The sequence below is a fragment of the Oreochromis niloticus genome, linkage group LG2 (genome assembly GCF_001858045.2).
Source record: "Oreochromis niloticus isolate F11D_XX linkage group LG2, O_niloticus_UMD_NMBU, whole genome shotgun sequence".
Classification (NCBI taxonomy): domain Eukaryota; kingdom Metazoa; phylum Chordata; class Actinopteri; order Cichliformes; family Cichlidae; genus Oreochromis; species Oreochromis niloticus.
This window is the reverse complement of record NC_031966.2, coordinates 9,687,698-9,715,578: the sequence shown is the minus strand read 5'-3', so window position 1 is coordinate 9,715,578 and position 27,881 is coordinate 9,687,698. Positions and strand designations below refer to the sequence as shown.

At 41.0% G+C, this 27,881-nt stretch overlaps 1 protein-coding gene and 1 long non-coding RNA gene across 3 annotated transcripts; one reads left to right on the top strand and one right to left on the bottom strand.

The window, feature by feature from the left end:
* Positions 1-1,750: 1,750 nt before the first annotated feature.
* Positions 1,751-27,881, bottom strand: LOC100692970 (beta-1,4-galactosyltransferase 1). 2 transcript variants are annotated; one of them, XM_019363663.2, is made up of 11 exons: positions 26,570-26,656; positions 23,824-25,996; positions 23,638-23,719; positions 23,477-23,539; positions 23,313-23,375; positions 23,034-23,200; positions 9,744-9,979; positions 8,321-8,508; positions 6,897-7,019; positions 6,281-6,385; positions 1,751-3,084 (listed from the first exon to the last, which is right to left on the bottom strand). In XM_019363663.2, exons 2-11 carry the CDS (start codon positions 23,837-23,839, stop codon positions 2,955-2,957), a joined length of 1,173 nt encoding a protein of 390 aa, XP_019219208.1. In that variant the 5' UTR covers positions 23,840-25,996; positions 26,570-26,656; the 3' UTR covers positions 1,751-2,954. The 2 variants fall into 2 exon arrangements, with proteins under 2 accessions (XP_019219208.1, XP_019219212.1); XM_019363667.2 differs by lacking the exons at positions 23,034-23,200; positions 23,313-23,375; positions 23,477-23,539; positions 23,638-23,719; positions 23,824-25,996 and having other exon boundaries at positions 26,570-27,881.
* LOC102079521 (uncharacterized) lies at positions 12,500-13,513 on the top strand. The gene is made up of 5 exons (XR_002063522.1): positions 12,500-12,768; positions 12,861-12,918; positions 13,017-13,079; positions 13,181-13,243; positions 13,354-13,513. It is a non-coding gene; the product is annotated as an uncharacterized LOC102079521 (long non-coding RNA).

The following is a 27,881-nucleotide window of genomic DNA, read 5'->3' as shown; positions in this document are numbered from 1 at the left end:
ACAAATCGCGAGTCCGTGCTCGCGTTCTCGGCAAGTCCGTACTCCCGTGCGGTCTCGGCAAGTCCGGTCTCGCCGAGAACGCGAGTACGTACTTGCGTACTTAGAATTGAGAAAGGGCCATTATGTTGAAGCAGGGTACGTATCACTCCGCGAGGCTCCTGCCTACGATAGCCGTAATGCTCCGACAATCCATCAAGCGGTGCGGCTTCTTAGCTTAGCAAAGTCGTACTGAAACGTTTGACAGATTTTCGAGCGCCGTGTACCACATAAAATCGTTTCGAGGTCAGTAAACACAACCAGAATTCATACATAAAGCACACGGGATTAGAAGGGGCACTGTCGATTTTCAGAAAAATCAAAGGATTGATTTTAAGTGTGCCGTATTTTCCAAACAACACGGTAATAACGACGGCCCGCTAGCATGGGCTACCAAAAATAGTGGTTTTTTGTGTATCTGACGGACGAAAGCTAAACCAGTTCCACACCACTGAAGTTGCAGCATTTTTACAAACCAGTTCTGGTTCGTCCGTTTCATTTAATGATCCACTTTCGTCCTTCTCATTCTGCGTCGCCGCCATGTGCATATGTAAACAAAGACACTGCGCATGCGTGTTTTATCCATATTCTATCGCGATATTTCATTTTCCTATCGTTGCCCAACATTACACCGGTATTACCGTGAATGGTATGATATAGCCCAGCCCTACCCCCAGGTGCATTCTGCTCATGGGTTTGGCTATAGTTTAGATATTTTTACATACTTTAGCTCCCAATTACAAAGATGATAAAGTAGTTTTACCAATTAAATTAAAGCGGATTGTAATTCTGCACACTTTTTTAATAAAATATTAATAACAAACATTAATAAAATAGTCGTTAAAACAAGACTGTCATTTTATATGGTCCAGTTTACTTGAAGTTGTATGGATTTATTTTTCAGGTGCTCTCTGATTAATACTTTTCCATAGCAATTTAATATTTATTTTTGTTTTGTTCTGATCTCAAGGAAGAAATTAGATAAGTTGCCGTGTGACTTTGTTTCTAATGATTTTGTACATGCAGTGGTCAGTTTTAAGCTGTGATTTTAAATATTTGCTTTTAGGACTGTATCACTTTCCCTCGTTTACGTGCGTAAATTTTTTTTTAATCAAAGCAAAGTTCCTTTTCTGTTATGCTTCGGAGGCACAGCTTTTATTTAATTTGGATAGAATTTCCTACAGGTGAAACTTGAAAATTTTGAAGATTTGCAAAAGTTAATTTCTTTCATTAATTCAACTTAAAAAGTCAAACTAATATATGATATTAGTTTGACTTTACATGTGAAGAAAGATATTTCAAGCCTTTATTTTTTTTTTATAATGTTGATGATTATGGCTTACAGCTTACGAAAACCCCAATGTCAAAAACCTCCTGCAGAACCAGGCACTGGCAGTGGTAGCCATCTGCAGCAACAAGTTGGGGGTGAAGACAGGACTAGTATCTTTCTTTTTCAGGCAAAACAGATTAAAATGTTAAATAAGCTTTCTGAGCCAGACAGAGCAGCTGGGCGGGGCTTCTGTGAATAATATTTGAATAAAAACCTGTTTTTCAGTAGCAAAAGCTTTTAAAATATTCTAAAAAGCATCAAAGCATTTTACTGGTGCAGGGAAACCAAATAATTCTTTATTTACTTATTTTATTTTATTTTTTTTTTTAAATTGTGAAATGCTGTTTGCATTACAGGAAAGCAATGCAAATAGAGGAAACAATGAAAAGCCCAACACATCATCTTTAATGTCCACATACAGAAACATATTATAGCCAACATCACTGCAGCAGGACAGAAATCTGATTTCAGGTATTTATTAATTTAACTGGTTTTAGGAATCTGAATTTAGTGCTTTCAAAAGGATCATTACACTTTTTTTTTTCTCTTCAAGCCTGCTGTGTTCCCATTCACGTTTCGTCTCTGTGGGTCGGGCTGACCTCCACCCTGGAAATGATTATGTACAGCACAGCATGACCCACAGAGACAACACCACAAACACCAAGTGAAACAAGACACAAAGAAGAACATAGCATATTAAATGGGGAAAAAAACAAAAAAAACAAACACACATTCACACACTGGCTTCTCCACCAGTCCCACCATTAAGGCACATTTACAGATGATTTGTTCACAGAGTGAGGAGGAGACTGGTCTGCAGACACAAACAAACATGCAGGACAGATGACACACACTGGATCAATATGTGTCATGAATAATCAGACGAACTCGTCCAGCAGTCAGTTGACCTCATCCACAGGATCAGTAAAGTCTTTGGTACCAATAAGGACACTTAGAGATACAATCAATCAATCAAAATGAAGTACAGCTAATCAGTCAACAGAGAAACCAACCATCACCGATAATCCATCATTTTTCTTTTCCTTTTTTCTGTTTTGTTGGAATCAAAACAAGCAGATAATCAATCAGTGCTGATTAATTAGTAATAGAATCTATTGATGAACAGACTCTTGTTTCATTTTGGATTAAACTTTGGCTGTAAAAAGAAAAGAAACATTGATCACTGATTGAAAACCTGATTTTTAAAAAAGGTCAAACACACACTCAATAACCCCTAATCCTCCAGCAGTAAAGCCCAGACCACATGACCCTGAGGGCCGCTCTGATTGTCTGATTTTCAAAACAAAAGTCTTGTTTAGGAAATATCCCAGCAGCAGCATCTGACGCACAGATGGTGGGAGCTGATTAGTTCCAGCTGACCAATCAGAAATGAGTCCTTAAGGCCCCGAAAAAAACTTCACAAACCATGAGTCTGTTTGTGCAAAAACCCAAAAACCAAAAAAAACTTTAGAAAAAAAAAAAGAATCACGGAAACAGTCCAGTAGTTCTGGAGCAGAACCAGAACTTAAAGCTTCAAGTGTCAGAGGCACGGTGTGAATTTCAGCCCGGTCCCGGTGCCACAGATCCTTCATTGCTTTCCCACATCCACAGTGATCATAGTGAAAAGGTCAAGCTTCTGGATGCTCAACACCTGGGTCTTCAGAGAGTTTATGCCGTCTTTGTACATGGTCTCTTGAGTGTGAGAAAGCAGGTTAAACCTGGAACCAAAAACAACATCCACACCCTTCAGAACCAACAGCCTCACTCTTAAAACCACATTTAGCCTTTATTTTAATTAGCAGTATAAATATTGATCCGTAATGGTACTTGTTAGAGAATTGTGGATCAATATGGGTGTCAGTGTGAGAGATGATCAAATCTTTAGCATGAATGCTCACCTCTGTTTTCTACACAGACACACATTCACGTTTCACTGATCACATCACATGCTCACACACACACATCACACGTTCACTGTTGCGGACACACACGACATATGTTCTGCAGGAGGGGGCCAGAGTTGGAGTCCTCTGAGGTTGGGAGCAGAACTCACAGCTCTAAGATTCCAACTGGGCTCCCCATGCGCAAGTTAAAACCGATCGATCTGTTAGTCTTGCTTTGTTCACAGGAATAAGTCTCTTGAGTCAGCTAGGTCTGTAAGTGTAGACCTAACAGTACTGATAATAATAATAATAATAACACATTTTTTGTGGGCGCCTTTCTAAAACCCAAGGTCAGTGTTCAAAGCATAGAAGACAAACAGTAAAAAGGATTTAAAAACAACAAAACAGCATTAGACAATAAGGCTACGTTCACACTGCAGGTCTTAATGCTCAATTCCGATTTTTGGATCAAATACGATTTTTTTTGTCTGCTTCTTCACACTACAAATAAAATGCGACAGCAAACGTGCTCTAGTGTGAACGCTCAAAGCGGCCTGCATGCGCAAAAGAAGATGTCACACACAACGCGCTCTGTTTAGACCCAGAGCAAACAATATTGTTTGACTGATGGCCCTTAATATAAAGACTTCGGACTTTACGTTTCCCAATTTTTGCTTTAAGTTATTTTGTTATTTACATAATGATCCTTATTGCTGTTTTAGAGAGGAGCGGTGCTTCAAAGGATAGTTGCAGATTTCTGTCAGAATCTGCAGATTATACAGTACAAATAAAATGTTCATGTTTCTCCAACGTTGTCTTCCCAACAGTTTCACTAACATCTACACTGGATGGCCAGGAAGCGTTCAAGATGTCTTCTCATCGCTTCTCCGGCGCTGATAATTGGCGTCTGTCTTGTGTCAGTGACGTAAAAGACGGATTTAATGCGACATGACCGTTCAAACAGCAGTCGCTTTCTAAAACATCGGATATGTATCGGATTCAGTACCACATACGAAAGTGACCCAGATCGGATTTGAAAATATCGGATTTGTGCCGTTCACACTGTCATACCGTGATCGGATATGGGCCGCATAGGGTCAAAAAAGTCGGATTTGATGCGCTTTCGCCTGCAGTGTGAACGTAGCCTAATTGGAGTCTATGTTTAAAGAGAGTGAGCCAGTTTGAAGATGCATTTTTACTTTTGACTTGAACAAGGGAAAAGAGCCTGTGTTTCTCATATCAGGAGGAAGTGAATTCCTGAGCTGGGGAGCAGAGCAGCTTAAAGCTCTGTTCCCAAAAGTGGTGAGATGGGTGCGGGGAACAATAAGGTGAGTAGCAGAAGAAGACATAGGGAGCAGGAGGGAGTAGCAACGTGGGGTAAATCACACAAGCAGGGAGGAGGGAGGGAGGAGCCCAGTACAATAATCCATCCAAAAAGTGACAAGGCTGTGGTCAAGGATGGCAGCAGCATGGAGGGTATGGCTGCCACAAACGATTATTTTGATAGTCGACTAGTCACCGATTATTTTTGCGATTAGTTGACTAATCAGATCATGCATCCATTTGACGTACAACATACAGCTTATTGCACCAGCATGCATCTGCTCTTATATAACAATCATTAGCTTACAGCTTGAAGTGTTTAAGGTATGTGCTAACCAAAAATAAAGACAAGATGATAGTTTATTAAATTTTAATGAAATTTGCAGATTGTTTCGGTGAAGTTTAATAAACTCAGCCGTCTGCTCCTTGCTATCTAAAGTATAACAGGACACCGGAGTATATTCTTGAGCATCTCACACTTCTGATAATCAGTTGTCTACTTGAAGTTTATTCAGCTGTGTAAAAACTATAACTTTATTTCTCAGCCAAACCGATTTACTCAGGAACAAATAAAATACTTTAAAATAAAGCCAAACAATAACATTTTTAAGTTATCTAAGTGACTTATATATATCATGTTTAACCTGAGTAGCAAAAGACGGCGATGGGTTTGAAAACGATTTGCCGGGAGTCCGGTGTTCCCACCGGCTCTAGTGCTGAGCGCTGAGCAGGGCAGCGCTATGAATTCAGAGATAGGTTGGGCCACGAAGTATACACCCGACCCATCCTTCAAATCTGGGGAAATGAAGGGCGCATTTGTCGGCCGCATATGTCGGTAGTCTTCGAATTTGGACAGTCTTCATCGTGTCGCTGTAACGTAATCGGCCTACAAATGCGGGCACAGGAGGATGCGGTTCCTGAATTTGGACACAACTACGATACTGGACACTGCTCCTTCTTCTTCTGGGTTTAACGGCAGCTGGCATCCTTGTACATGCAGTGCTGCCATCTTCTGTTTCAGTCCGTTATTACACCCTTAAATCATACTACTTTACTCCTGCGTCTTTTGGGATCTTACAAAGCTTCAAACGACGCGCCGACTATTAAATTAGTCATCGACGATTTTGATAGTCGACGTAATCGTGACTAGTCGACTAATCATGACAGCAGCATGGAGGATGAGAGGACAGAGATGATTTAATAAAGTACTGTTGAGGATGACACCCAGACTTTTAACCTGATCAGAGGGAAGGATGGAGTTGTCATCAATATTAATGAAAAACCTGTAGGATTTAGTTAAAGTGGAATCTGTGCTGACAGGTGGAGCTTCAATTTTATTACTACTGAGTTTGAGAAAATCAGAGAACTATGGTTTAATCTTCATAAAGCAATCAAAGAGAGATGGGTGGAAGGGAGAAACTGGGTTTGGAAGAAATACTGCAGCAGGTCATCAGAATAGCAGTGAAAGTCAATGTTACATTTCTTAAGTATGCGACAGTGAGGAATAACATTGGAAATTAATTTAATGAAATTAAATCTCATGTGAGAAGTTTTATATGAAGTGAAAACAGTTCAGGAGAGTGGGTGTACTCCAGCGTGACTCCCTGTCATCATGCAGAATAAACAAGTGTGTGTGTGTGTGTGTGTGTGTGTGTGTGGGTGGGTGGTATAACAAGCAGAGTTGTGTGAAGATGATTTGGGTCTGCACCTCTGTGGGTTTGGATCATTCAACTTGTCTCTGTTGTGTCGGATCATGCGGCACTTCCCGATTTCACTGTTGGGTCTGGAGATGGACATTCCACTAGTCACCACCCTAAAAAACACAAGTTTTTTTAAAGAATATATTTAAAATGTCTTTCTTTGATTTTTTTTGATTTATGTTTTTTTAAATATAATAAAGATGGTAATAATTAATTTGTAGCATTGAATTATTTTTTGATAATTAAAAAAATGTTATTATTGTCCAGGCATTCATTTTTTTTTCATAATTTTATAAACTATTTTCCAAGTGTTTGTAAATGTTACGCATTTCCTTTTTGCCCCATATAAAAATGTTCTTTTCAAACGTGGGTAATTTTCATGCACGTTTTTATTCATTTTTACGATGATTCATTAACTGATGAGTGGATACCAACACATATTTGCTGTCAATTCAAATCAAATAAAAGCTTCAGACACATAAAAAAATGCATAGTCTTCTCTGACACTGGAGCTGTGGTTGACCTGTAGACTGTGGATCATGTGACATGTGTATAAAGACGGTACGTGATGTGTTTGTAATGACACGAGCGAGTCCACTGCAGCATGTGAAGCAGCAAACGTACCTGTTGTAGATGTCGTCGTCCTCTCCTCCCCAGCCCCAATAGTTGTTGGGAAAGCCGTTGATCTTCAAGTATTGCTCTTTACTCAACGAGGTGGCGCCTCCAAAACACTGAACGTACGGTAACCTGCAGAGGACAAACAGGTCATTAAAGCTGACCGACATGATCGATCTTGGATATTAAAGGCAGAGGAGCTAAAATGGCTCATTTCAGACAAAGCATGAACAGGAGGACTGCATCAAAGCCTAATATAAGGTAAATTATTATTATTCTAAACTGTGAATCGTGCAAAGTGACTCTAATAGAGTGAAGAAGCAAAACGTAAAGCTGGACATGAACAGGCCTCACTCAGCTGCAGCCTGCAGAGCATAGAGGAAGCAGCTTTTACTTGTTTTCATAACCAGTTACCATCCTGTATTTGTACAAAGCAGTTTTGTGTAAACACAAAACTGACACAGGTGCTGAGCATCCAGAAGCTTGACCTTTTCACTGACACAAAACGTGATCTGAGTGTCAGTGGACATTTTTTCCTTCCATGCTCAGCCTGTTTTTCACAGAACAACAGCAGGAGGTAAAATGACACACATCAGCTTCTTTGGGCTTCCTGACAGGAAACGCTGCTGCTCAGGGAGAGCGGTGACAGGAAACAAGAAGGGAGGTTTCCTTTCAGTACCCACCTCTTTCTCAGTGGTTTCAAAGTCTGTCTGTTCTCTTCACTAGAACTACCCACTGTCTGCACAATTAACCCCGCCCACAACACAGATTCAGTTGTGGGCGACCACTTTCAATCAGAAACTGATGGCAAAGGTCACCCGGTGGTAGAAAAACCCATCTCCAAACATTCCTGGTCTGACTCTGACCGACTGCAATCACTCTCAGACAGATTGGTGAAGGTTTCCAAATAACCTCTATTTAAATTTAATTTAATGCAGACAGATTGTCAACATGTTGCAATCAATCTGAGTCGGTCTCCACTTATCGGGACTCAACTCAAATCAGCTGGTTGTATTCTGGTTATTTGCAATTAAAACACCTTCCTGCAGCAACTACGTCACAATTTATGGAGGAATTTCTGAACTTCTGTTCTAAATCTACGAGGTTCTGACTGGACTCTGACTGTAAGAAGTTCATATGAATTTCTGTGAATGTAGACAGCAAATGATTTCCAATCACAGTTTTTATCACTAATAAGCAGACTAACTCCGTCCTATCTCGATGCACCAAAGTTGCTTTGAAGACAACAGTAGACTGCATGTTATTGCAGACCTGGTCCCCGACTTTGAAGTAATCATTTCAAAGGCAACGAGATCCCAAGTTCATTGCACATGGTCACAATAAATCTGCTTGTCTTGCACCTCCATTCACAGTTTTCCGTGGCATAACTGTCATTTAAGTTTCTCATCCCTTTATTTCCTGGGGCGTCTCACCTGAAGTTGAACTTGTCCAAGGACACAGCCAGGTGCCGAGGCTGGCTGAAGCACTTGTAGGTGTTGCGGTCGTCCATGGGGATGACGTCGACATCATTGAAGACGAAGCAGTTGTAATCATACTCCTTCAAGGCCTCTGCGTAGCCAGTATTCAGCAGCCTGCATTTGTTGAAGGTGTCATTGCCATCCTGACACACACACACAGATAATAACGGGGTTATTCAGCAGCAGTCGATCAGCAGCTTCCTGATCGACTGGTTTGAAGAATGTTGGACAATTTGAACTGTACAAATATGCAGAAACTGACATGAGTAAAAGCCTCCCTCGAGGTAATACAAGACAAAGCTCAGTATGACCTTAAAACATTGCAGGATTTTGAGACAACCCAAACCTTTTAATGAAATTTTACTGGGTTTAAAAATGTTTATGTCTCCGCTGACGCACGACTATCGTCTCATAAGATTACAGGGGCTACTTTTAGTGCAGCCGAATCTGCATCACCCATTTAGCGGTGATAGACTGAGTCTCCTGCTGCACTGTGCAAGTTTGCAGCATTTTTCTTGCATTTAGTGTACTTTCTGCTTCATATAAAAAATGACTTCCTTCAAAGAGAGAGTGAAGTCAGAAGAGCCGTTTAAGGACAATAAGACAGCAGAAGCTGCTCCGAACTGAGATTATTACAGTGCACTGAAACTATAAACAGATGGACGAAAACTAGAAAAATATATATATCTATATATATATATATATATCTCTATATATATCTATATCTCTATATCTCTATATCTATATCTCTATATCTATATAAATAAATATATATATATCTATCTATATATATATATATCTATATATCTATCTATATATATCTATCTATATATATATATATATATATATATATATATATAAATATAAATATATATAAATATATATATATAAATAAATATATAAATATATAAGAGTAACTGCAATAAATTGAATGTTCCTAGTAACCAGAGTCCAATCTAAACCTAAAATTGTTTGAGATGGGTGACTGATCTGACTTGAATTTCAGCTCCAAAGCCACTAACGCCGTTAGTGTTGCTCCAGTTTGTGTTGTGTTGATAAGCCTTCTGCACAACACAAAACATGTCTCCAAACTGATTATTTCATGTAAGCAACAAGCTGAAGCTTGAATTCCAGGAACATATCTGGCGTTGTGAGGATAAAGAGCCATTCATGCCAACACCGGCGTCACACAGGCAGGAGACCTGATGTATTATTTTACTATTTGTGAAACCAAACTCTGGATAAACATTCTCTCTCTCATTTCATTTTCACGCAAAGAGTCAAACAGTCCACCCTGTCGAGTAAACAGTGGAACTTATACATACAGGATTTTAATTGTCTCTTTGTTCTCATGTATGAACACACATCGTAAGTGTACCTGTTTGATGACGTAGACCCCGTAGTCGAGCTGCTGCCTCTGCAGGATCGGGTGCAGGTAGTGCAGCCAGTACTTAAGGTGCTCTTCTCGGTAGCGGAACGCGATGATGATGGCCACTTTCTGCAGCGCCTCGCAGTCTTTGGGTTTGAAGCGGCCGCCCGGCTGCACGTTGGGGTTCTCCTTTTTTACCAGCTCCAGGTCCACACTAAAGTTAAACTCCACCCGCAGGGGACCCACTGAGGACACAAACACCAACATCAGAGAGTCTGACTACAGAGTAAAGGATCAGCACAACCTTTTCAGGTGGCCACAGCAGAGAGCTTCGTCCACAGGCAAAAAACTGAGCCAAAGTATTATTTAAAAAAAACAGAGTGTAGAAAAACAAAAAGTGAAATAATATATAAATATACAGCAACTAGGCCTCATTCACTAACATCCACATGGAAAACTATCATCGCACTAACATAATATACACTGTTAGTTGATTATTTACCTGCCGCATTAACAGGAGAGGACGTGCAAACGTTACTGCTGCTGCTGGGTTGAGATTCACGAGTCCGGAGCGGAATTAAAAACACGACATTCATTTAAGGTCATCGCGTGTTTTGTGAGCAAATGCTTTTGCATATTCGTAGTGTTTCCTCCCTTAAATGAAATATCTACTTTGCAAGTATTGCAAGTTGCCCTGTTGTCATCCGTTCTCATAAAGTATGCCCAAACTTTTAAGCGTTTGAGCCGCCATGTTTCCTGCCAGGTAAATGACGCTCCGCGACGTGGTGACGTCATTCTTCTTCTTCTTCTTATTTGTATTGGCGGTTGGCAAACAACTGAAAGGTGCATTACCGCCACCAACTGGTATGGAGTATGGTCTGGAACGACGCTCAAAAAACAAACAAAAAAAACCCCCCTCAAATCCTGCCAAACAGGTTCCCCTCTTTTAAAAACTGAAATAAGGCCTGATAACCTTTACTTCCCGATTCCTTTCGCAACAAATCAACAAGATCCAGTTCGATTTTTAGGTTAGGTTTGGTGACGTCATTCGGGACAAAGGGAATCGATAAGGGAATTGATAAGGGAATTGTTTGCAAAAATGGAAAACAGTTGCAAGGAAACAGTGGGAACCGGTTCTCAACAAGAACCGGTTTTCGATACCCATCTCTAGTTCAGACTAGTTCGCACGCAGAAACCAAAGAGTGTGATCAAGCTGAATGTCTGTGGGCTGACAGAACTGATCTGAGAGGTCTGAGGGGGTCCGAGAGGTCACAGCTGAGGAAACTGTGAGATCATCAGACTAATAACAAACATACTGAGCAAAGTTACACAAACTGATCAAGTCCAGACAAACACACAGAGAGAACGTTTATGAAAGAGCACACAGGACTCGTACTAAAAGTGTACCTGCACTATAAAATATTATATAACACTGTCTGCACCTGTGATTTACAACAGACTTGTTTTAAAAGTCAGTCCACCTCATAAAGGACACACCTCATTCAACCAAAAATGCAAAGCACCTAATGAATGTGGATTCTCTCCTTTTAGTGGCAGCACTCTAGAGTAGTAATAAGATGGCATTAGTTCAAAATGGCGGCCAACCAAACCGGTTTGACCACCGGTTTTGTGCGTGTGCGTGTGCGCATGCGCGTTCAGGTGTGCTGGGGGTATGCGAGTTCATGTGTGGAAACACACAGGGTGTCAGAGAGGTTATATGAGTTCATGTGTTTTTAACTTATTTTAAACAAACCATAGGGTTTTTAATTAAACTATTTTTATCGCTTTGGCGTGTCTCAATATTCAGTTATGCAGACATATGTGTTCTTAAAAGCAATTCTTTGTTTTTGCGTGTAGGGGCGGAAGCTGTTTTGCTTCACAGTGCTCCTTAACAAAGCCCGAATGCTTTTTATTTACATCTAGTCAAAAGTGTTGGTAATAGTGTTTTAATCACACTAATTTTGTGATTCCAACAATGTCTCAGCAGGCGGTGATCCAAGCATTTTATTTTAAAAACGGCTCAAATGGGAATTTCTGCTGAGTGGGTAATGTCACCATGTTCACAAGCGTTTCATTTAATCAAACCACTAGTTTTTAATCTAACTAGTTTTACGCATCTACTGGGGTTTCTTTCACTGGGTGATGCGATCATTTTATTTAAAAATCGGGATTTCGGAATGTTGATCCAAGAGGGAGACAGAGGCTGCTAGTTTTTAACACAGTAAATGGTCACAAATAACATTCAGACCCTTTAGAAAATAAAAGCTATTGGGCTACTTCTAAAACACGTTGCCTTTTCTCTCCAAAACAGCCAGTATCGCTCTTTTCAAACTAACTGTGTTTTAATCACACTCATTTTGTGATTCTGATGTCACAGCATGCAGCGATGCAACCATTTTATTTATTTAAAAACAGATCATTTTCTTCCGTAAGGAGTTTCATGGTTTCAGAGTAGTTTTTAACACTACAGATGGTTGCAAATAACATTCAGCCCTTTAGAAAATAAACGCTGCAGTGATACTTCTAAAACCAGTCGCACAGACCCGCTCAGTCTTTTCAACAGCCGGTTAATTGTTTGAATTTGTTCAGGATTGCAAAAGCCCACTGTGGGTATCATTTAATTGTTGTGATTCCTTAGGAAAAGGTAAAAGATAGGTGTATCACTTAGCTGTTGAGAGTACCATGTGAACAAGGGCCCGACCTATTGTTTAAAGTGGCCGGTATCGGCTCTTTTTGTAATTCCTCGAGAAGGTAAAAGGTAAAAGGGGCAGGTGTAGCAGTCGGGTGGGGACCCCGCCTATTGTCTGAAGTATCGGCTCATTTGTAATTCCTTGAGAAGGCAAAAGCCCTGAAGGGTCTCATTTAAATTGGCTGGAGACATACCTTTCTTTTTGGAAACACCCATCCTATATAAGACACACTCAGAGCCTGAAACCCTTAGCCATTTACCCGTCAAGATTCGCTGCGGAGCACACCATTTTCTTTGAGATCATCAAAACTAACATCGTTCTTTATAACATGGACATCGTAAACGGTAAGTAAAACAAAACCTATTATTGTATTTTTAAAGGTGTTATGTTAACATATTATAGGATATTCAAACAATTTTTTTCCCTAAAACAAAAGCTTAATTTTTAGGAGTTCGGGAGAACGGCGCAGGACCGAGTTCTCTAACAAGCACAAGGTGTGTACAGAATTACGGTATTTTTAAACGTATGTATGTTTTAAACTTGCGATTGTTTTAAATTATGTAATAACAGCGTTTTTCTTTGATCGTTCCAGGGTTAACAAACTGAGTAGGAAAACATTCAGACACAGAGACCACAGAGCCCAACCTTACAACAGGTGTGTATACAACGGGATGTATAGTTGTGTATTTAAAAAACAACAACAAATGGATTTAAGCAATTACAAATGTTCTAAAACCGACCGTTTTACACATACAGAGCCACGCCAGAGAACCGTGTGTGTGGAGAAGCAGGACCGTCCGGAATAACGCACACTACAAGGTAAGCATAGGTATATATAAATGAGATAAAAAGAGAGAGAGGGAGACACGCTTATTCTGTTTGAAATGGGTACATGTATAAAATGTTTTAACACATGTCTATCTTCACAGACTGCAGAACAGTACCCCTCCTCATAATGATCAGGACACCGTACGATCCCTGACGATTTTGGAACGTTTAAGCAGTATCGACCTCCCAGAACAACAAAAACCTGGAGCTTTGTACAACAGCGGAGAGTCAGAACCGATCTTCATCAGCGGACCTGCAACATCCCCGAGTGAGTGGCTGCCTCGCGATTTCTCTGATGTTTTTGAGTACAGTATATCAGATTTTGATCTAGTTCATATACCCACCACCCCAGAATGTGCCAGAAATAGCGATGATTCACTCATAGAGTTTGAAGAAAACGGTATAACAGACTCTCAAATATCTGCGGCTTATGATGCTTACATGAACGTTGCAGACGCTCAGCCTGCTGAACAGACCTATTCTGCTTCAAAAAATGATATACTATCTTTGATCGATGCTAAACTCAGCCAACATCAACAAGCGGTACAGAGGGATGTGCAAGAAATAGCAGTTAAACTCGAGGACCCCCCTTTAATTTATTTTTTTTATTCTTTATTTTTTTTTAGTGTACTATGTCGCAGCGGTCCGCCAGGGGTGTTCTTTTTTTGGTGTGTGTTTTAAAAAACCAGGGTCTTCAGGCAGTGTGTGATCGGTTTTATACATGGCGATGGTCTTACGTATGCCGGTGTTAGATATGGCTGATAACGGTATGTTTAAATCTGAGACAGCTTTTAAAAACTCTGTCCAGCCGATAGGTCTCAAACCCTCAGAAGGTGTGTGCGTGTGTGTGGTTGTGACGGTTTTAATCAGATCATAAATGTGTGAACCCGGGATGGTGTGTTTATCAACAACAATTTCGCCTTTGTCATTGTAAGAAATAAAGTCTGGCGAACGGCTCACCGCTGATAGAATAAGTTCTGCATTCCTCCTACTCCTTTTAGGTATGTGTGTTAAAACATTCTCTGCAACAAGATCCCTCACCCCTGCATCACCATGAACAGCCGATGTGTCCGCCGACTGGGGTTGCACATCCCTGTTACATTGTTCCGGTAGTGATAAAGACAATACATTCTTTTCACGGGCACCTTGTCTCTTTTGATCTTTTTGTCAGCAATCAGTCTGATTATTGTTTTTTTCTTTTTTAGCTGTTTGTATTGCTGATTGGTCAGTGGAATGTTACCATGCAATACGTTAAAGGCTATCTCACACAACGCATTGATGAAATCTAAGTTTGAATTACTAATAATGACTCTGCGTAGAGTAGGTGGAGCCTTGTATATCATCTCCAACAGAGACAGATTCCTCCGTAGGCGTGATAACATCCTTTCACCTCTTTGCTGATTTTTGTTTTGGAATGTAAACAACCGGATGGTCTGATAGTAAATTTGTTCTGAGTCTTAAATGGTCCGGTGTCTTAGCTTTATAGTCTATTAAAAGATACCCGTATGTTGTGGATGTGGCATCATTAAACGATTCTATAAAATATTTAGTATTACCAGGAAACATTTGCCTACCTAAAAGCATAACCTGATATTTATCTCTCGGATTTTTAAACAATATTAGGTAGTTAGTGTTCAAGGAAATGGTTCTACTGGATTTTCCTTGAATAAACAAATTCTGAACTAGATATATACAACTCAAATTCCTATGATGCACATACTTTGTGAACACATTTTGTACTTCTAAATTGTTAGCGGCATCATTCATTACGTCGTCTATAATTAACAAGTTGTTCTTGTCTGTAGGCAGAAGGGTGTCATCAGCAAGAGATTCGGGTATACCGTTAACAAAGTTTATGGCTCTTATCTTAAGAAGTTGGTCATATAGTGGCTGCCAGCATGAGTATATATACACAATGTTATCAATGCTGTGCGATATAATCCAGGAAGAGTTTTCAATGACGCTTTTAACAAAAAAAGTCTTGCCACAGTTACTGGAACCGCTGACCACCATGCTGAATGGGTGCTGCAACCGGGCGTCAAACCCCTGATCTAATTTAAAATCCATAAGGTAGGGTTGTGTAGTCTGGGAGCACACGGCGCTTATTGTAAACAACTTTCTTCACAACGGTTTCGTTCTTCAAATGAAGTTTCTTTTTATCACGTCTGATGCTATCAGACACGGCAACTAGGTGTGCGTCTGATGTCTGATTGGCTACAAACTTGTGGACTAAACCTTTCAAGGAGTCGTGGGTGACAACTTTTGAGTTTAATGCATTCAGTGTCACGCCTTTACATTTGACCTGTGTCTTGCCCAGCGATGTGTGATGTGTGATATGCGTAGCATTTTGGCCCACCGGAAACAAATTCCGCTATGTAATCCTCCACACCACCCTCTCCAGAATCTAATTCGCTTGTGAGATCCCCCAGAAACGGCCCTAGAGGAGGCATCCAGTCGCCAGGGCGTGCCATGAAAACGACACTGTCCGTGTCACAATACAGCACGCGCTGCTGCAAGTTGTCTAGCAAATCATACAGCATGAGTCTGGCGTGTGCAGTGGTCATGGCCCCGACAAAGACATTAACGTCCTTCACACAGGAAGCTCTACCATCAGCGTGGCGCCACTGCACCATTGCGACGTTGTCAGAGATGAAACAAAACTGACGCATGTCGTACTGGTCACTAAACATTAGCTGGCTAAATCTGGAAGGGTCTGTAATGAGCTCAGATGACGCCATGTTTGACCTCATGCTGAAACGACCCCATAACGAGTTTAGCAACAGCTTATTACAGTTACGAACAGCTTTATTTACACAAATCTTGGATGGGTCTAGCATTATACCCTCCTTCTCATAATACTCGTCTATGTACTTCTGCTGTTTGTCAGGTGTTTTCACGTGTTCTGGATACCCCGAGGCCTCCTGTTTTAGTTTTAGAAAGGCTTTCACATAGTCTTTAAACAATGTGTCGGTCTTATTGGGGAAATGCCACACCTCATCAATAGAAAGAACCCTGTATCCCTTCTCAACAGCTTTTTCAAGCTCAAATGAGACCCAAGTGCCTTTCAACACCCTCTCACTGTCACTGTGCCCGCATGCAGTGTGCTGGTTCTGGTCTTCAGCATACATGCTGCAGAGTGGAAACATCAGTTTGCCGTGGCACCTGTAGGGTAGGACGGGGTGAAAAAGACCCTTAGGTGGGAGCACTGTGCATTTAACAAAGCCGAAATAATTTTCTAGCTTGTCGAAGTTGATGTAAATGACTTGAGGGTGTCCTACAGGATAGTCTTTTTTAGACTGCACTGTGGGATAGAGACTGGTGAAGTCGTAGTAAAATATTTTTTCATCACATGCAGTCATGTGGTACAACTTTAGAGCATTTGTGCGACCGCCAAAAAGGGCGTCTCGGGGATTCAGGCGTTCTGGCTTTCTGTATGTGTGCACGAAAGCCACAACTGCGGGGTCTGTCTGCTTCAAGGCAGCCCATTCACATTCCCACATCACTATTACGCTCAAACTGTGTTGTGATCTCAGTGCATCCACTTTGTCACAAAACATGCGATGCAGCAGTCCATAGGATGCTTTGCTGACAGGATTAACTTCACTCTCGGGGTAACATTTAACACAACCATGGTGAAAACATCCTGCAAATTCATAAGCTGTATTACTTGTGGGGTCAAAACCGTGCACAAAATACAGCCCAACCCTCTGTTCGCCTCCTCTGAGAGCATGTTTTACCACTGTGTTGGTGGTGTGAGACACGTATTGAAGCCATTCGATAGAGACGTTAGAAAACGTCTTATTCTGCTCAGCGTATGCCCCGTCATACGTGAGAGCGAGCAGAAACAGCGTTTTATACACACCCATACTAAATGCAGCCAAGGTGGTATACGTGAATGGATCAACTTGTGTACAACCCAGTAGAGTGTCACAATATATGCTGCATGCTTTACGCAGGACATCAACATCGTTAACACAGTAGCGCCTGAGTTCAGCCTGAAAATCAAAGGGATTCTGTGAGGCAACCTGGTACCATTCCATGAATCGCATCTTATCACTTTCAGACATGTGCTCATAGCCGTAGAAGGAGGGGTCTGGGTACGGGCCCACATAATGCTCATTATCCCTCGTATTAAACCTGTGTGGGAAATGACCCTTCTGCAGGTCTTGAAAACCTAAAGCAGAGGGTATTTTGGCAAGACCCATGGGCAAAAAGCTGAACGAATCAAACCACTGCTGGTCATAGTCCCGGTCATGCATCAAAATCACACGGCTACCGCTCATTATGACACTAGGTGTTATGCTCTGTCTGACAAAGTACTCTAGAAGTATGTAGTTATCAAAGCCAGATGCATTATGCGCTATGAAAGTGTACCCACGAAACCTTGGGCGTCTGTAATGCTGCACAAACGCCTCCACACATTTTAATGTATTAAATGTGAACTTATTGCCCTTCAAATCAGACGCACACACAAAGTTAGCCTCGTGTTTACCGTTGTGGTACCACGTCTCAAAATCATATAAAATGTATTTATCGCTAGGCTTCTGTTTTTCAACAGGCTGTATGAAACACTGATGGTCGGAGTCTCCTGCTAATTTAGGTTCGCGGCAGTGCTCGCATCTAGGCTGCGCACATTTGTGTGGCAATTTCTTGGATTCTCTATATGTGGTGCCACAGTGCATGCAATGTTTCATATTATCACAGGGGATCATGTTGTGTTTTAATTCTGGTAATTTGTGTTGCTGGTAACAGTGTTGTGATTTGCAGATGCGGTTACAGTCGCTGCATTTCACTGTGGGACCCCTGTGATGTTGACAGTGTGTGTAACATGTGTTACATCTATGTTTACAGCTGTGTTGTAATGGGGTATTATATATACTGTAACAGAAATTACACACATAGGATCCCCCCAAAAAAGCGGGCGGGTTTAAAATCAGGTGGTAATGTTGATTATGGAGATACATCATCAACGTGTTTGTGTTTGGCTCTTCATGTGTGAAAAAACATTCCAGGCGTTTACGCCCTTCTGTGTGGTAATAGATTACAATCTTAATGTTGAAGTGCTTCTCAAATTTTCTTCTGTGTGTCGCATAGACCTACTTCAGCATGTATCTGTTTAGCTGTAGCAAGTTTTTCATGCTCAGAGGATGATGAGTTTAATGAATGTGCTATGCACAGGGAGAAGCACAAATTGTTGTGTGTGTTGTTTGGTGTGTATAAATGTCTGCCTTTCTTTGAGAGAACCTCATCATAAGGTATGTGCACCAGTCTTAAGCGAGCCCCGCCACTACTGTTCTGAGCTACCGTGACAATAAACTCTAATTCATCATCACCTATCGGTGATGCATCATTACTCTGCATAACTTGTGCAATTTGATCGAGAAACAGCTCCGGATCATACCGATCATCAGCGTTCAAAACAGCCTGAACATCTGAAGCCAGCGAGGGGCCACGCAGGACCACGTTTAGAACGCTGCCCTGTTGGGATCCAGCCACAGCTCTGTCTATCACATTGGCTAAGCACTCGCCCAGGCACTTGTTCTGGATGATCGAGACTTATACCCCTAAAATCAAGGCGCTCACGCAATTCGCGAGCATTAAAATTAGGTATCTCTCTAATGTGTGGCTGAGAGTGACTGCCAGACCCAGACTGCACAACGGGCTCGATTACTGTAGTATCTATTTGTGAGAAATTTGCAATGATTGAGGGGGTGTGTGGTGTTGCAGCATCAGCAGTGGCGCCCGGACACGCATGTGTGGCAGAAGTACTAGTAGAAGCGGTAACGGGCTCAATAGCAACTGCAGTAGCAGCAGCAAAGGTGACCCGGCTAGGTTGTGCATCAGACGCAAAATCACCAGCAGCACCAGCTATACGGTTAGCATCAGTAACAGCAGCGGCCCGTGTAACAGTGGGTGTACAATCAGCATTATTAACAACAATAGCCCTAGCAGCAATAGCCGGCGTAGGAACAGTCTGACAAGGACGTGTATCGGATGAGGATGATGCAGCTACACTACTAAGTCTTGCATGCAAAACTTGGCATTTGTTTACTATTTGCGCAGCCCACTGGTTATAAGCCTCAAAGTCAAACCATTTAGCTCGAGTGGAGGTACCATCATTGTGTTTGAATAATTTATGGGGTGGGTCCATGGTGTGGATTTTAAAAGTCAGCGATTTAAAAAGCGGGTACTAATGAGATCTAATAAACCCCAGGTACTGTTTATTGCCTGCCGGGTACTAGTTAGACCACCAGCTATTTCATGCAAGTCGCCCTGTGCTGCTTCTTGATGTTGATTGAGTTTAACTGCTATTTCTTGCACATCCCTCTGTACCGCTTGTTGATGTTGGCTGAGTTTAGCATCGATCAATACGGTGGCCCCTAGAGACAAAGCATGTACAAACTCCAAAACACTTACAAATTCCAAATAGCACGCACAAACTCCAAAACACATGCAAACTCCAAAACACGTACAAAATCCAAAACACGTGCAAAATACAAAACATGTACAAAATCCAAAACACGTACAAAATCCAAAACACATGCAAACTCCAAAACACGTGCAAAATCCAAAACATGTACAAAATCCAAAACACATGCAAAATCCAAAACACATGCAAACTCCAAAACACGTACAAAATACAAAACACGTACAAAATACAAAACACGTACAAAATACAAAACACATGCAAACTCCAAAGCACAACGGAAGTGCTCCAGGATGCTAGGGGCAGTGTTGAGCTTTTGTTACCTAGTAACTACACAAGCCAGGACATCCCAATGACCGGATTTGGGCTGTATCTGCAGGCTTTTTTTTCCTCACTTTATTTATCCCATTTTAGACATACAGTCAAGGGGTCTGCAGCCTTAAAGGCCGCATTTTAAGGCCAAAGGCTGTCCCAATTCAAAGGCTGCTTGAAATGCAGCCCTCAAATGCGTCCTTCATTTCCCTGAATTTTAAGGATGGGTCAGTGTAGCCTTCATGGCCCAACATATCCCAGACTTCATAGCGCGGCGGTGGTGTGGATAATTTTGCCGAAAAAAACCGTGGAAGCGAAGCGGCCGAAGAGTACTTTCAAAAGTAAGTACTGAGTATTATGTCACTTATTTATGTGCAAATGTTTAATAATGAACAACATTAAAACATTACTGTTGGCCACATGTCGGGAAAGTTATGTGCCATTAGCGATGTTTGTACTAACTTGGTTTTAAAGCCTTTACTTCAAAATATACGCCGTTCAATAGTTGACTTTAATCTTAAAGAGAATGTGATGATTTTATGGATAATTAAAGTCAGTCATATATCCACAAACACAACAAGCTGAAAGTCAGTGATGCTGCTCAGTTTGCAGTCCTGAATATGACGGCACAAGCAGGATTCACTGCACTGTTAATGTTAGTTATGTTATATTGCTGCCTCTGTTCGGTGGTGTCGAGCCAAACGGACTTTAACGTGTGTTTGAACGAGCTGACGGTTCACTCGTTAAGGTGAAAGAAAGATGCTTTAATCACAGGAGTCACACATGTGTCCACTGGACCATCTGGGAACTCTTCTTGTTTAGCACTCGTAATAACACAAACACTAAATCCTCCTTCTCTTGTGCTGTTTTGTAGCAGTGTGTACACCTGAGACTGTCACCTGTCTGTCTGTCCTGCACTCTCTCTCTGTTTCTTTCTCTCTGATTGTGGAATAAAAGTATGAACATGTATTTATAAGTTACACTTGTGTTTGAATCCTGCAGCTTATCACACATTTGATTTCCATGTGTGCCAACTGCAAGTGTCCAGAGTGAGGACAGACTGAGGGACCCACTGCTGCACATCATCTGTGAGGCTTTGCACCCCTGATGATCCACCAGGACAAACTCAGCAGTGTGTGAGGAAGAGGAGGAGGAAGAGCCAGCAGCAGCTGACAGATGGAGAGAATAGACAGACTGTTCCCTGTTTGTGAAGGACTGCTAGGAAAGTTTAACATAACTAATTGTCTGTCCTGAATCAGTCTTATTAGGTAATGTTCAAATAATGTTATCATCCCAGTGTTTTCAGTGTGGGAGAAAGTACTCAGGGCCTTCAAGTTACACACTATGAAAGGCAGCAACAAGTTTAATATTCAGAAACCTAAAGTATGTATCAGCAGCAGAATGGAGCTAAAAATAAATGTTTGTTTCAGTTCTATGAAGCTTTGAGTATTTTGGATTAGTAGCACTGCTGTGTTTGTTGCATCATATTACTGTAATTGTTTATATGCTTTATATATTCTGAGCTAAGTTGATCTATAGTGTTACATCATATTCTATAAGGATGTTATGTGTTTGTATATTTTCTGCCCAGTTTGACCCATTTAGCAGAAGTCCGCCTGTTTAAGGCTCTGATATCTATTCTGTATGACTTAAAGCAGTTATGACATGGTCTGATTTTCTCACCCAATAAAGGAATATTTAATATATCAGTCTACTCTTCATTTTATCAGAAACAGTTATCACAGCTTGTACATTTTCTTTTTATAAATATATGTAAGCAATGAGCCAAATTTAGTAATGCCAACATACTGAAGGAACAACATTTGTCTCTTATGTATGATATACCTATATATGCACTGTCAAAGATACTTGTCTTTGAGTGAAGATTTAAGGTGATAGACTAAGGAGCTTGGAAAGAAAAGGTGAAAAGACATAAATAACTGCAACTAGAATCTGTACTGAAGCTCAGTATTTGACACAGAGTTCATGTTCACTGCTGTAATAGCTAATAATGATTAATATAATAACTATAATATTGGCCATATTATATTTACATTACCAAAGTGATATGACTTTAGTCTCATGAAAAACATTAATTAATTGTTCTTTACTAGCTAATCTTAAAATGACTGTTCAGTGCAGAAATGAAGCCCAAAAGTCATGTTTTACAGTCCTGTGGTCTCAGCCTCAGATACTTATTAAATCACACAAAGCTCTTGTAGAAACAAACAAAAAAATGAACAAAATATGTTCTCCTTCATTTCTGTCAAACTAAGTTGTATGACACGTTTCCAGCGGTTAGTATAATGGTTGCTAGGCAACCTGGGCAGCGCGACGGAGACTAGACCGTCCCATACATCCCAAACTTGCCGTTTATTTTGCAAATCGAGCTCAACACTGCCCCTAGCGTCCTGGAGCACTTCCGTTGTGCTTTGGAGTTTGCATGTGTTTTGGATTTTGTACGTGTTTTGTATTTTGTACGTGTTTTGTATTTTGCATGTGTTTTGGAGTTTGTACGAGTTTTGGATTTTGCATGTGTTTTGGATTTTGTACGTGTTTTGGATTTTGTACGTGTTTTGGATTTTGTACGTGTTTTGGATTTTGTACGTGTTTTGGAGTTTGTACGTGTTTTGGAGTTTGCATGTGTTTTGGAGTTTGTACGTGTTTTGTATTTTGCATGTGTTTTGTATTTTGCATGTGTTTCGTATTTTGCATGTGTTTTGGAGTTTGTGCGTGCTATTTGGAATTTGTAAGTGTTTTGGAGTTTGTACATGCTTTGTCTCTAGGGGCCACCGTAGATCAAAGATAGTATATCGTTTTTTGAAGCAGAATAGGTCTGTTCAGCAGGCTGAGCGTCTGCAACGTTCATGTAAGCATCATAAGCCGCAGATATTTGAGAGTCTGTTATACCGTTTTCTTCAAACTCTATGAGTGAATCATCGCTATTTCTGGCACATTCTGGGGTGGTGGGTATATGAACTAGATCAAAATCTGATATACTGTACTCAAAAACATCAGAGAAATCGCGATGCAGCCACTCACTCGGGGATGTTGCAGGTCCGCTGATGAAGATCGGTTCTGACTCTCCGCTGTTGTACAAAGCTCCAGGTTTTTGTTGTTCTGGGAGGTCGATACTGCTTAAACGTTCCAAAATCGTCAGGGATCGTACGGTGTCCTGATCATTATGAGGAGGGGTACTGTTCTGCAGTCTGTGAAGATAGACATGTGTTAAAACATTTTATACATGTACCCATTTCAAACAGAATAAGCGTGTCTCCCTCTCTCTCTCTTTTTATCTCATTTATATATACCTATGCTTACCTTGTAGTGTGCGTTATTCCGGACGGTCCTGCTTCTCCACACACACGGTTCTCTGGCGTGGCTCTGTATGTGTAAAACGGTCGGTTTTAGAACATTTGTAATTGCTTAAATCCATTTGTTGTTGTTTTTTAAATACACAGCTATACATCCCGTTGTATACACACCTGTTGTAAGGTTGGGCTCTGTGGTCTCTGTGTCTGAATGTTTTCCTACTCAGTTTGTTAACCCTGGAACGATCAAAGAAAAACGCTGTTATTACATAATTTAAAACAATCGCAAGTTTAAAACATACATACGTTTAAAAATACCGTAATTCTGTACACACCTTGTGCTTGTTAGAGAACTCGTTCCAGCTGTAAAAGCGCCCGTTTCTAAAGAAACGGGTCCTGCGCCGTTCTCCCGAACTCCTAAAAATTAAGCTTTTGTTTTAGGAAAAAAAATTGTTTGAATATCCTATAATATGTTAACATAACACCTTTAAAAATACAATAATAGGTTTTGTTTTACTTACCGTTTACGATGTCCATGTTATAAAGAACGATGTTAGTTTTGATGATCTCAAAGAAAATGGTGTGCTCCGCAGCGAATCTTGACGGGTAAATGGCTAAGGGTTTCAGGCTCTGAGTGTGTCTTATATAGGATGGGTGTTTCCAAAAAGAAAGGAACCGATGCGACCATCTGTTGTGTTAAAAACTACTGTGAAACCATGAAACTCCTTACGGAAGAAAATGATCTGTTTTTAAATAAATAAAATGGTTGCATCGCTGCATGCTGTGACATCAGAATCACAAAATGAGTGTGATTAAAACACAGTTAGTTTGAAAAGAGCGATACTGGCTGTTTTGGAGAGAAAAGGCAACGTGTTTTAGAAGTAGCCCAATAGCTTTTATTTTCTAAAGGGTCTGAATGTTATTTGTGACCATTTACTGTGTTAAAAACTAGCAGCCTCTGTCTCCCTCTTGGATCAACATTCCGAAATCCCGATTTTTAAATAAAATGATCGCATCACCCAGTGAAAGAAACCCCAGTAGATGCGTAAAACTAGTTAGATTAAAAACTAGTGGTTTGATTAAATGAAACGCTTGTGAACATGGTGACATTACCCACTCAGCAGAAATTCCCATTTGAGCCGTTTTTAAAATAAAATGCTTGGATCACCGCCTGCTGAGACATTGTTGGAATCACAAAATTAGTGTGATTAAAACACTATTACCAACACTTTTGACTAGATGTAAATAAAAAGCATTCGGGCTTTGTTAAGGAGCACTGTGAAGCAAAACAGCTTCCGCCCCTACACGCAAAAACAAAGAATTGCTTTTAAGAACACATATGTCTGCATAACTGAATATTGAGACACGCCAAAGCGATAAAAATAGTTTAATTAAAAACCCTATGGTTTGTTTAAAATAAGTTAAAAACACATGAACTCATATAACCTCTCTGACACCCTGTGTGTTTCCACACATGAACTCGCATACCCCCAGCACACCTGAACGCGCATGCGCACACGCACAAAACCGGTTGTCAAACCGGATGTCAAACCAGTTGTCAAACCGGTTTGGTTGGCCGCCATTTTGAACTAATGCCATCTTATTACTACTCTCTAACTAAAACCTGCAGCAGGATGGAGAACTGGTTCATGGGTGGTGCTGTGCCAAAACCACAGAGGTTGCAGAACAAGACGAGGACTCCAAGCTGCAGTCCAACACGGAGGAGATGGAGCGTGTCGGTGGGAGGAGAGACGCACTCGAGAGCCAGCTGGTCTGAATGTTTCCGATAAAGGGGATCTGTAAGCGTTTTTTATCTTATAAATCCCAACTTTGACATGAGGTGTGTGTGTTTGCGCGTGTGTGTGTGTGTGTATAAGGAAGCCTCAGGAGTCGAGACCTCAGCTCAGATGTGAACAGACACCATCTGGTTTCCTCTGCTCTACCTCCTCAGAAACTCCTAAGCCTTCCTTGAACTCGCTGTAAAACGGGAAAAAAAAGAAAAAGTAATTTCTATACCAGAAGCTGACCCTTTTTTTTTCTTTGTGTATCTATTACCATTGCAGGGAGGGGTCTTTTATCAATATAAAAAGCTGTAAAACCTATGAAAATACAGGTAAGGAGTCTATGCACTCCTTTACGTTTTCCAAACTCGACACACCTGATCAAGTCTAAAGATCTCAGCTAAATTGCAAAGCCTTGTCTGTTCACTTATCCTGATACTGGAGCAGATCCTGAAGCTTGAGCTTCATATTTAGATCATACTTTTAAAACCTGTAAGTTTCATTTCTGCCAGCATCACTGAAAGTAGGTGCTCTCTAATCCCATAAAGTGGGAACAGGAAGTGATCTGTAACTCGACTGTGCAACAGGCAATAAAGAGTACAGGAATGTGGCTTTAAGGCGGCCACATTCCTGAGTGAAACTCTTCAACTGCCGTTTTCATTTATTTAATATCGCAGAGGTCTGGACTGTTTGTTGGACAAGATGAGCACGTGAAGGCGTCTCTTTGAGTAACTGTTCTCGCGCCTCTTCTCCACAGCAGAGGGATGAGCCACACATAAATAATAACAACCAGTATGAGCTAAGTTTAGTAGATAAAGATACCCTAACTGTAATTTTTGACAGGAAAGGAAGACACGATGTCCAGTGTGCTGCTTTTCTCTGCCACGACTCATGCTGTCACAGCATCATCAACCTAAAAATGATAAGCGCAAGAGAATGGATGGATGGATCTTACCCCTGCAATAAGGCAGCATTTCCAACCTCAGGCAGTTATTCCAAAAAAAAAAAAAAAAATCAAAAAAAAAAAAAAATCCAGCTACACAAACAGTTTCTAAAACAAAAAATCAAACACTCAAGTGACCTCGTTTCTTCTTGGTGATGAAACTTAAAGGAGCAGGAGAGTATCTTGTTGCAGAAATACAGTGAGGTGTCGGGAGTGAACGAGTACACTATTTAAGCCCCAAATGCTTGGTGTTAATTGTTAATAATCTGCATTTATGCCGTTAAGAAGTAAACGATCGTGTGAATGAGTCTGGATTAAAAGAAAACAATATTAATACAAAAGCATATTTATTGTTGTTGGTATCTGAAGCTAAAAAGTCTGTTTGAATAGATTATTAAGTCACTGAAACCAATACTGTCACAATTCTACTGCCGTTTCCTATTAAAAGGTGAGGACCGAAACTAGTCAGTCTCCGAGGTTTGTGGTGTTTTAAACCTTTAAACAGACTCTGGACCTCAGAACCAGGGTTCTGGTTAGTCTTACCCAGCAGGGGGGACGTCTCGGGGCATTTCTCCAGCTTCTTCACCGGCTGCTCCAAGACTTTCTCCTCCTTCGCAGGCTCGAGTCCGGAGCTCACCACCCGGTTGGTATTCCGGAACATAGGGATGTTATAATTGGACTGCTGATTCTGAACGAAGGCGACCCGGAAATCGAAGGAGCGGACATAGAAGACCACGGTGACGGCGATGTGGAGAAAACACAGCAGCACCACCAGCTTACAAATCCGGTGGAGGACGCTGAAGTTGACGGAGGAGTCTCCGGGCATCCTGGCTCGCACAGTCCGGGAGCTGTTTCGTTAAAACCCGGCCGATGAAGCGGAAATAACGTCTGTTTCCCCTGGTCGCTTAATGTTATCTGCTTTCAGACTCCACTTTCCTGCAAGTTGTCGGGAAAGTTTCCAGTGATATCCGGTTAAAATAAGAGCGAAATGTCGCGGGAATAAAGCGAATAACCGAGACGTAAAAAAAAAGAAAAAAAGAAAAAACGTCCGTCACGTTCAGGTCAGGTGGATGGCAAATTAATTAGTTTGCCAGGTAGGATGGATTACCAGAACACCGAAGCTCCAATAGAAACTCAGTTAGAGGAGGAGCATGTACAGAGGCTCTGATTGGCTTGCATTATCTCACATCTGGAGAACATCCCAGCACCTCTGACTGCATCCCCACACCAGGAGGAGACACAAGGAGAAAGGAAACACCTTATTAGAGATCTTTAGATCACAGCTGGATGACACTGAGGTTTAATGTGAGCCCAAGCTACGAAGTTGAAAAGTAACCGAACACCTGGCTGCAGCTGTACGTCGTATCGCCTGAACGCTGTTTGGACTCCAATCAGATGAACTCAAGAACACACAAAACTCCCCCATAAATCGAGCCCACTCTGGTGGTTAAACTAGAGCTATCTGCAACCCCACAGATTCATGAAACCTAACGTGGAGGCAGCTCATTGTGTTCTTCCACCTCATCTATTTAAAAAGTAACGACACAGACAACAGTTACTCTCATTTTGGTTATTTCAATCTTACTGCGCGGTCATGTGATATCGAAAAAAATTGTTTCCAGCTGGCTAAAAAATAAATAATGGGAAAATGGTAATAAAGTTGCCAATAATAAAGTTGAAACTTTTCGTTGTTTTGGGAGTTTTGGGAATTTAGTTTGTAATTTGTAACCGTCCACAGATTATTTGGAAGAGGTATTAACTGGCAGTAATCCTCTTCGGCTAAATCAGCACAATACTATCATAGGAATGATTTCTCAGCTTGGGAGATTCCAGCCCTCCAAGGAGCACATGAATG

Excerpts from the sequence above, each read along its gene's own strand:
- LOC100692970 (XM_019363663.2), bottom strand. Across the intron at positions 23,376-23,476 it reads AGAGCCCAACCTTACAACAG|AGCCACGCCAGAGAACCGTG; the intron begins GTGTGTATACAA and ends TTACACATACAG. Across the intron at positions 7,020-8,320 it reads TTGGACAAGTTCAACTTCAG|GTTACCGTACGTTCAGTGTT; the intron begins GTGAGACGCCCC and ends TGTCCTCTGCAG.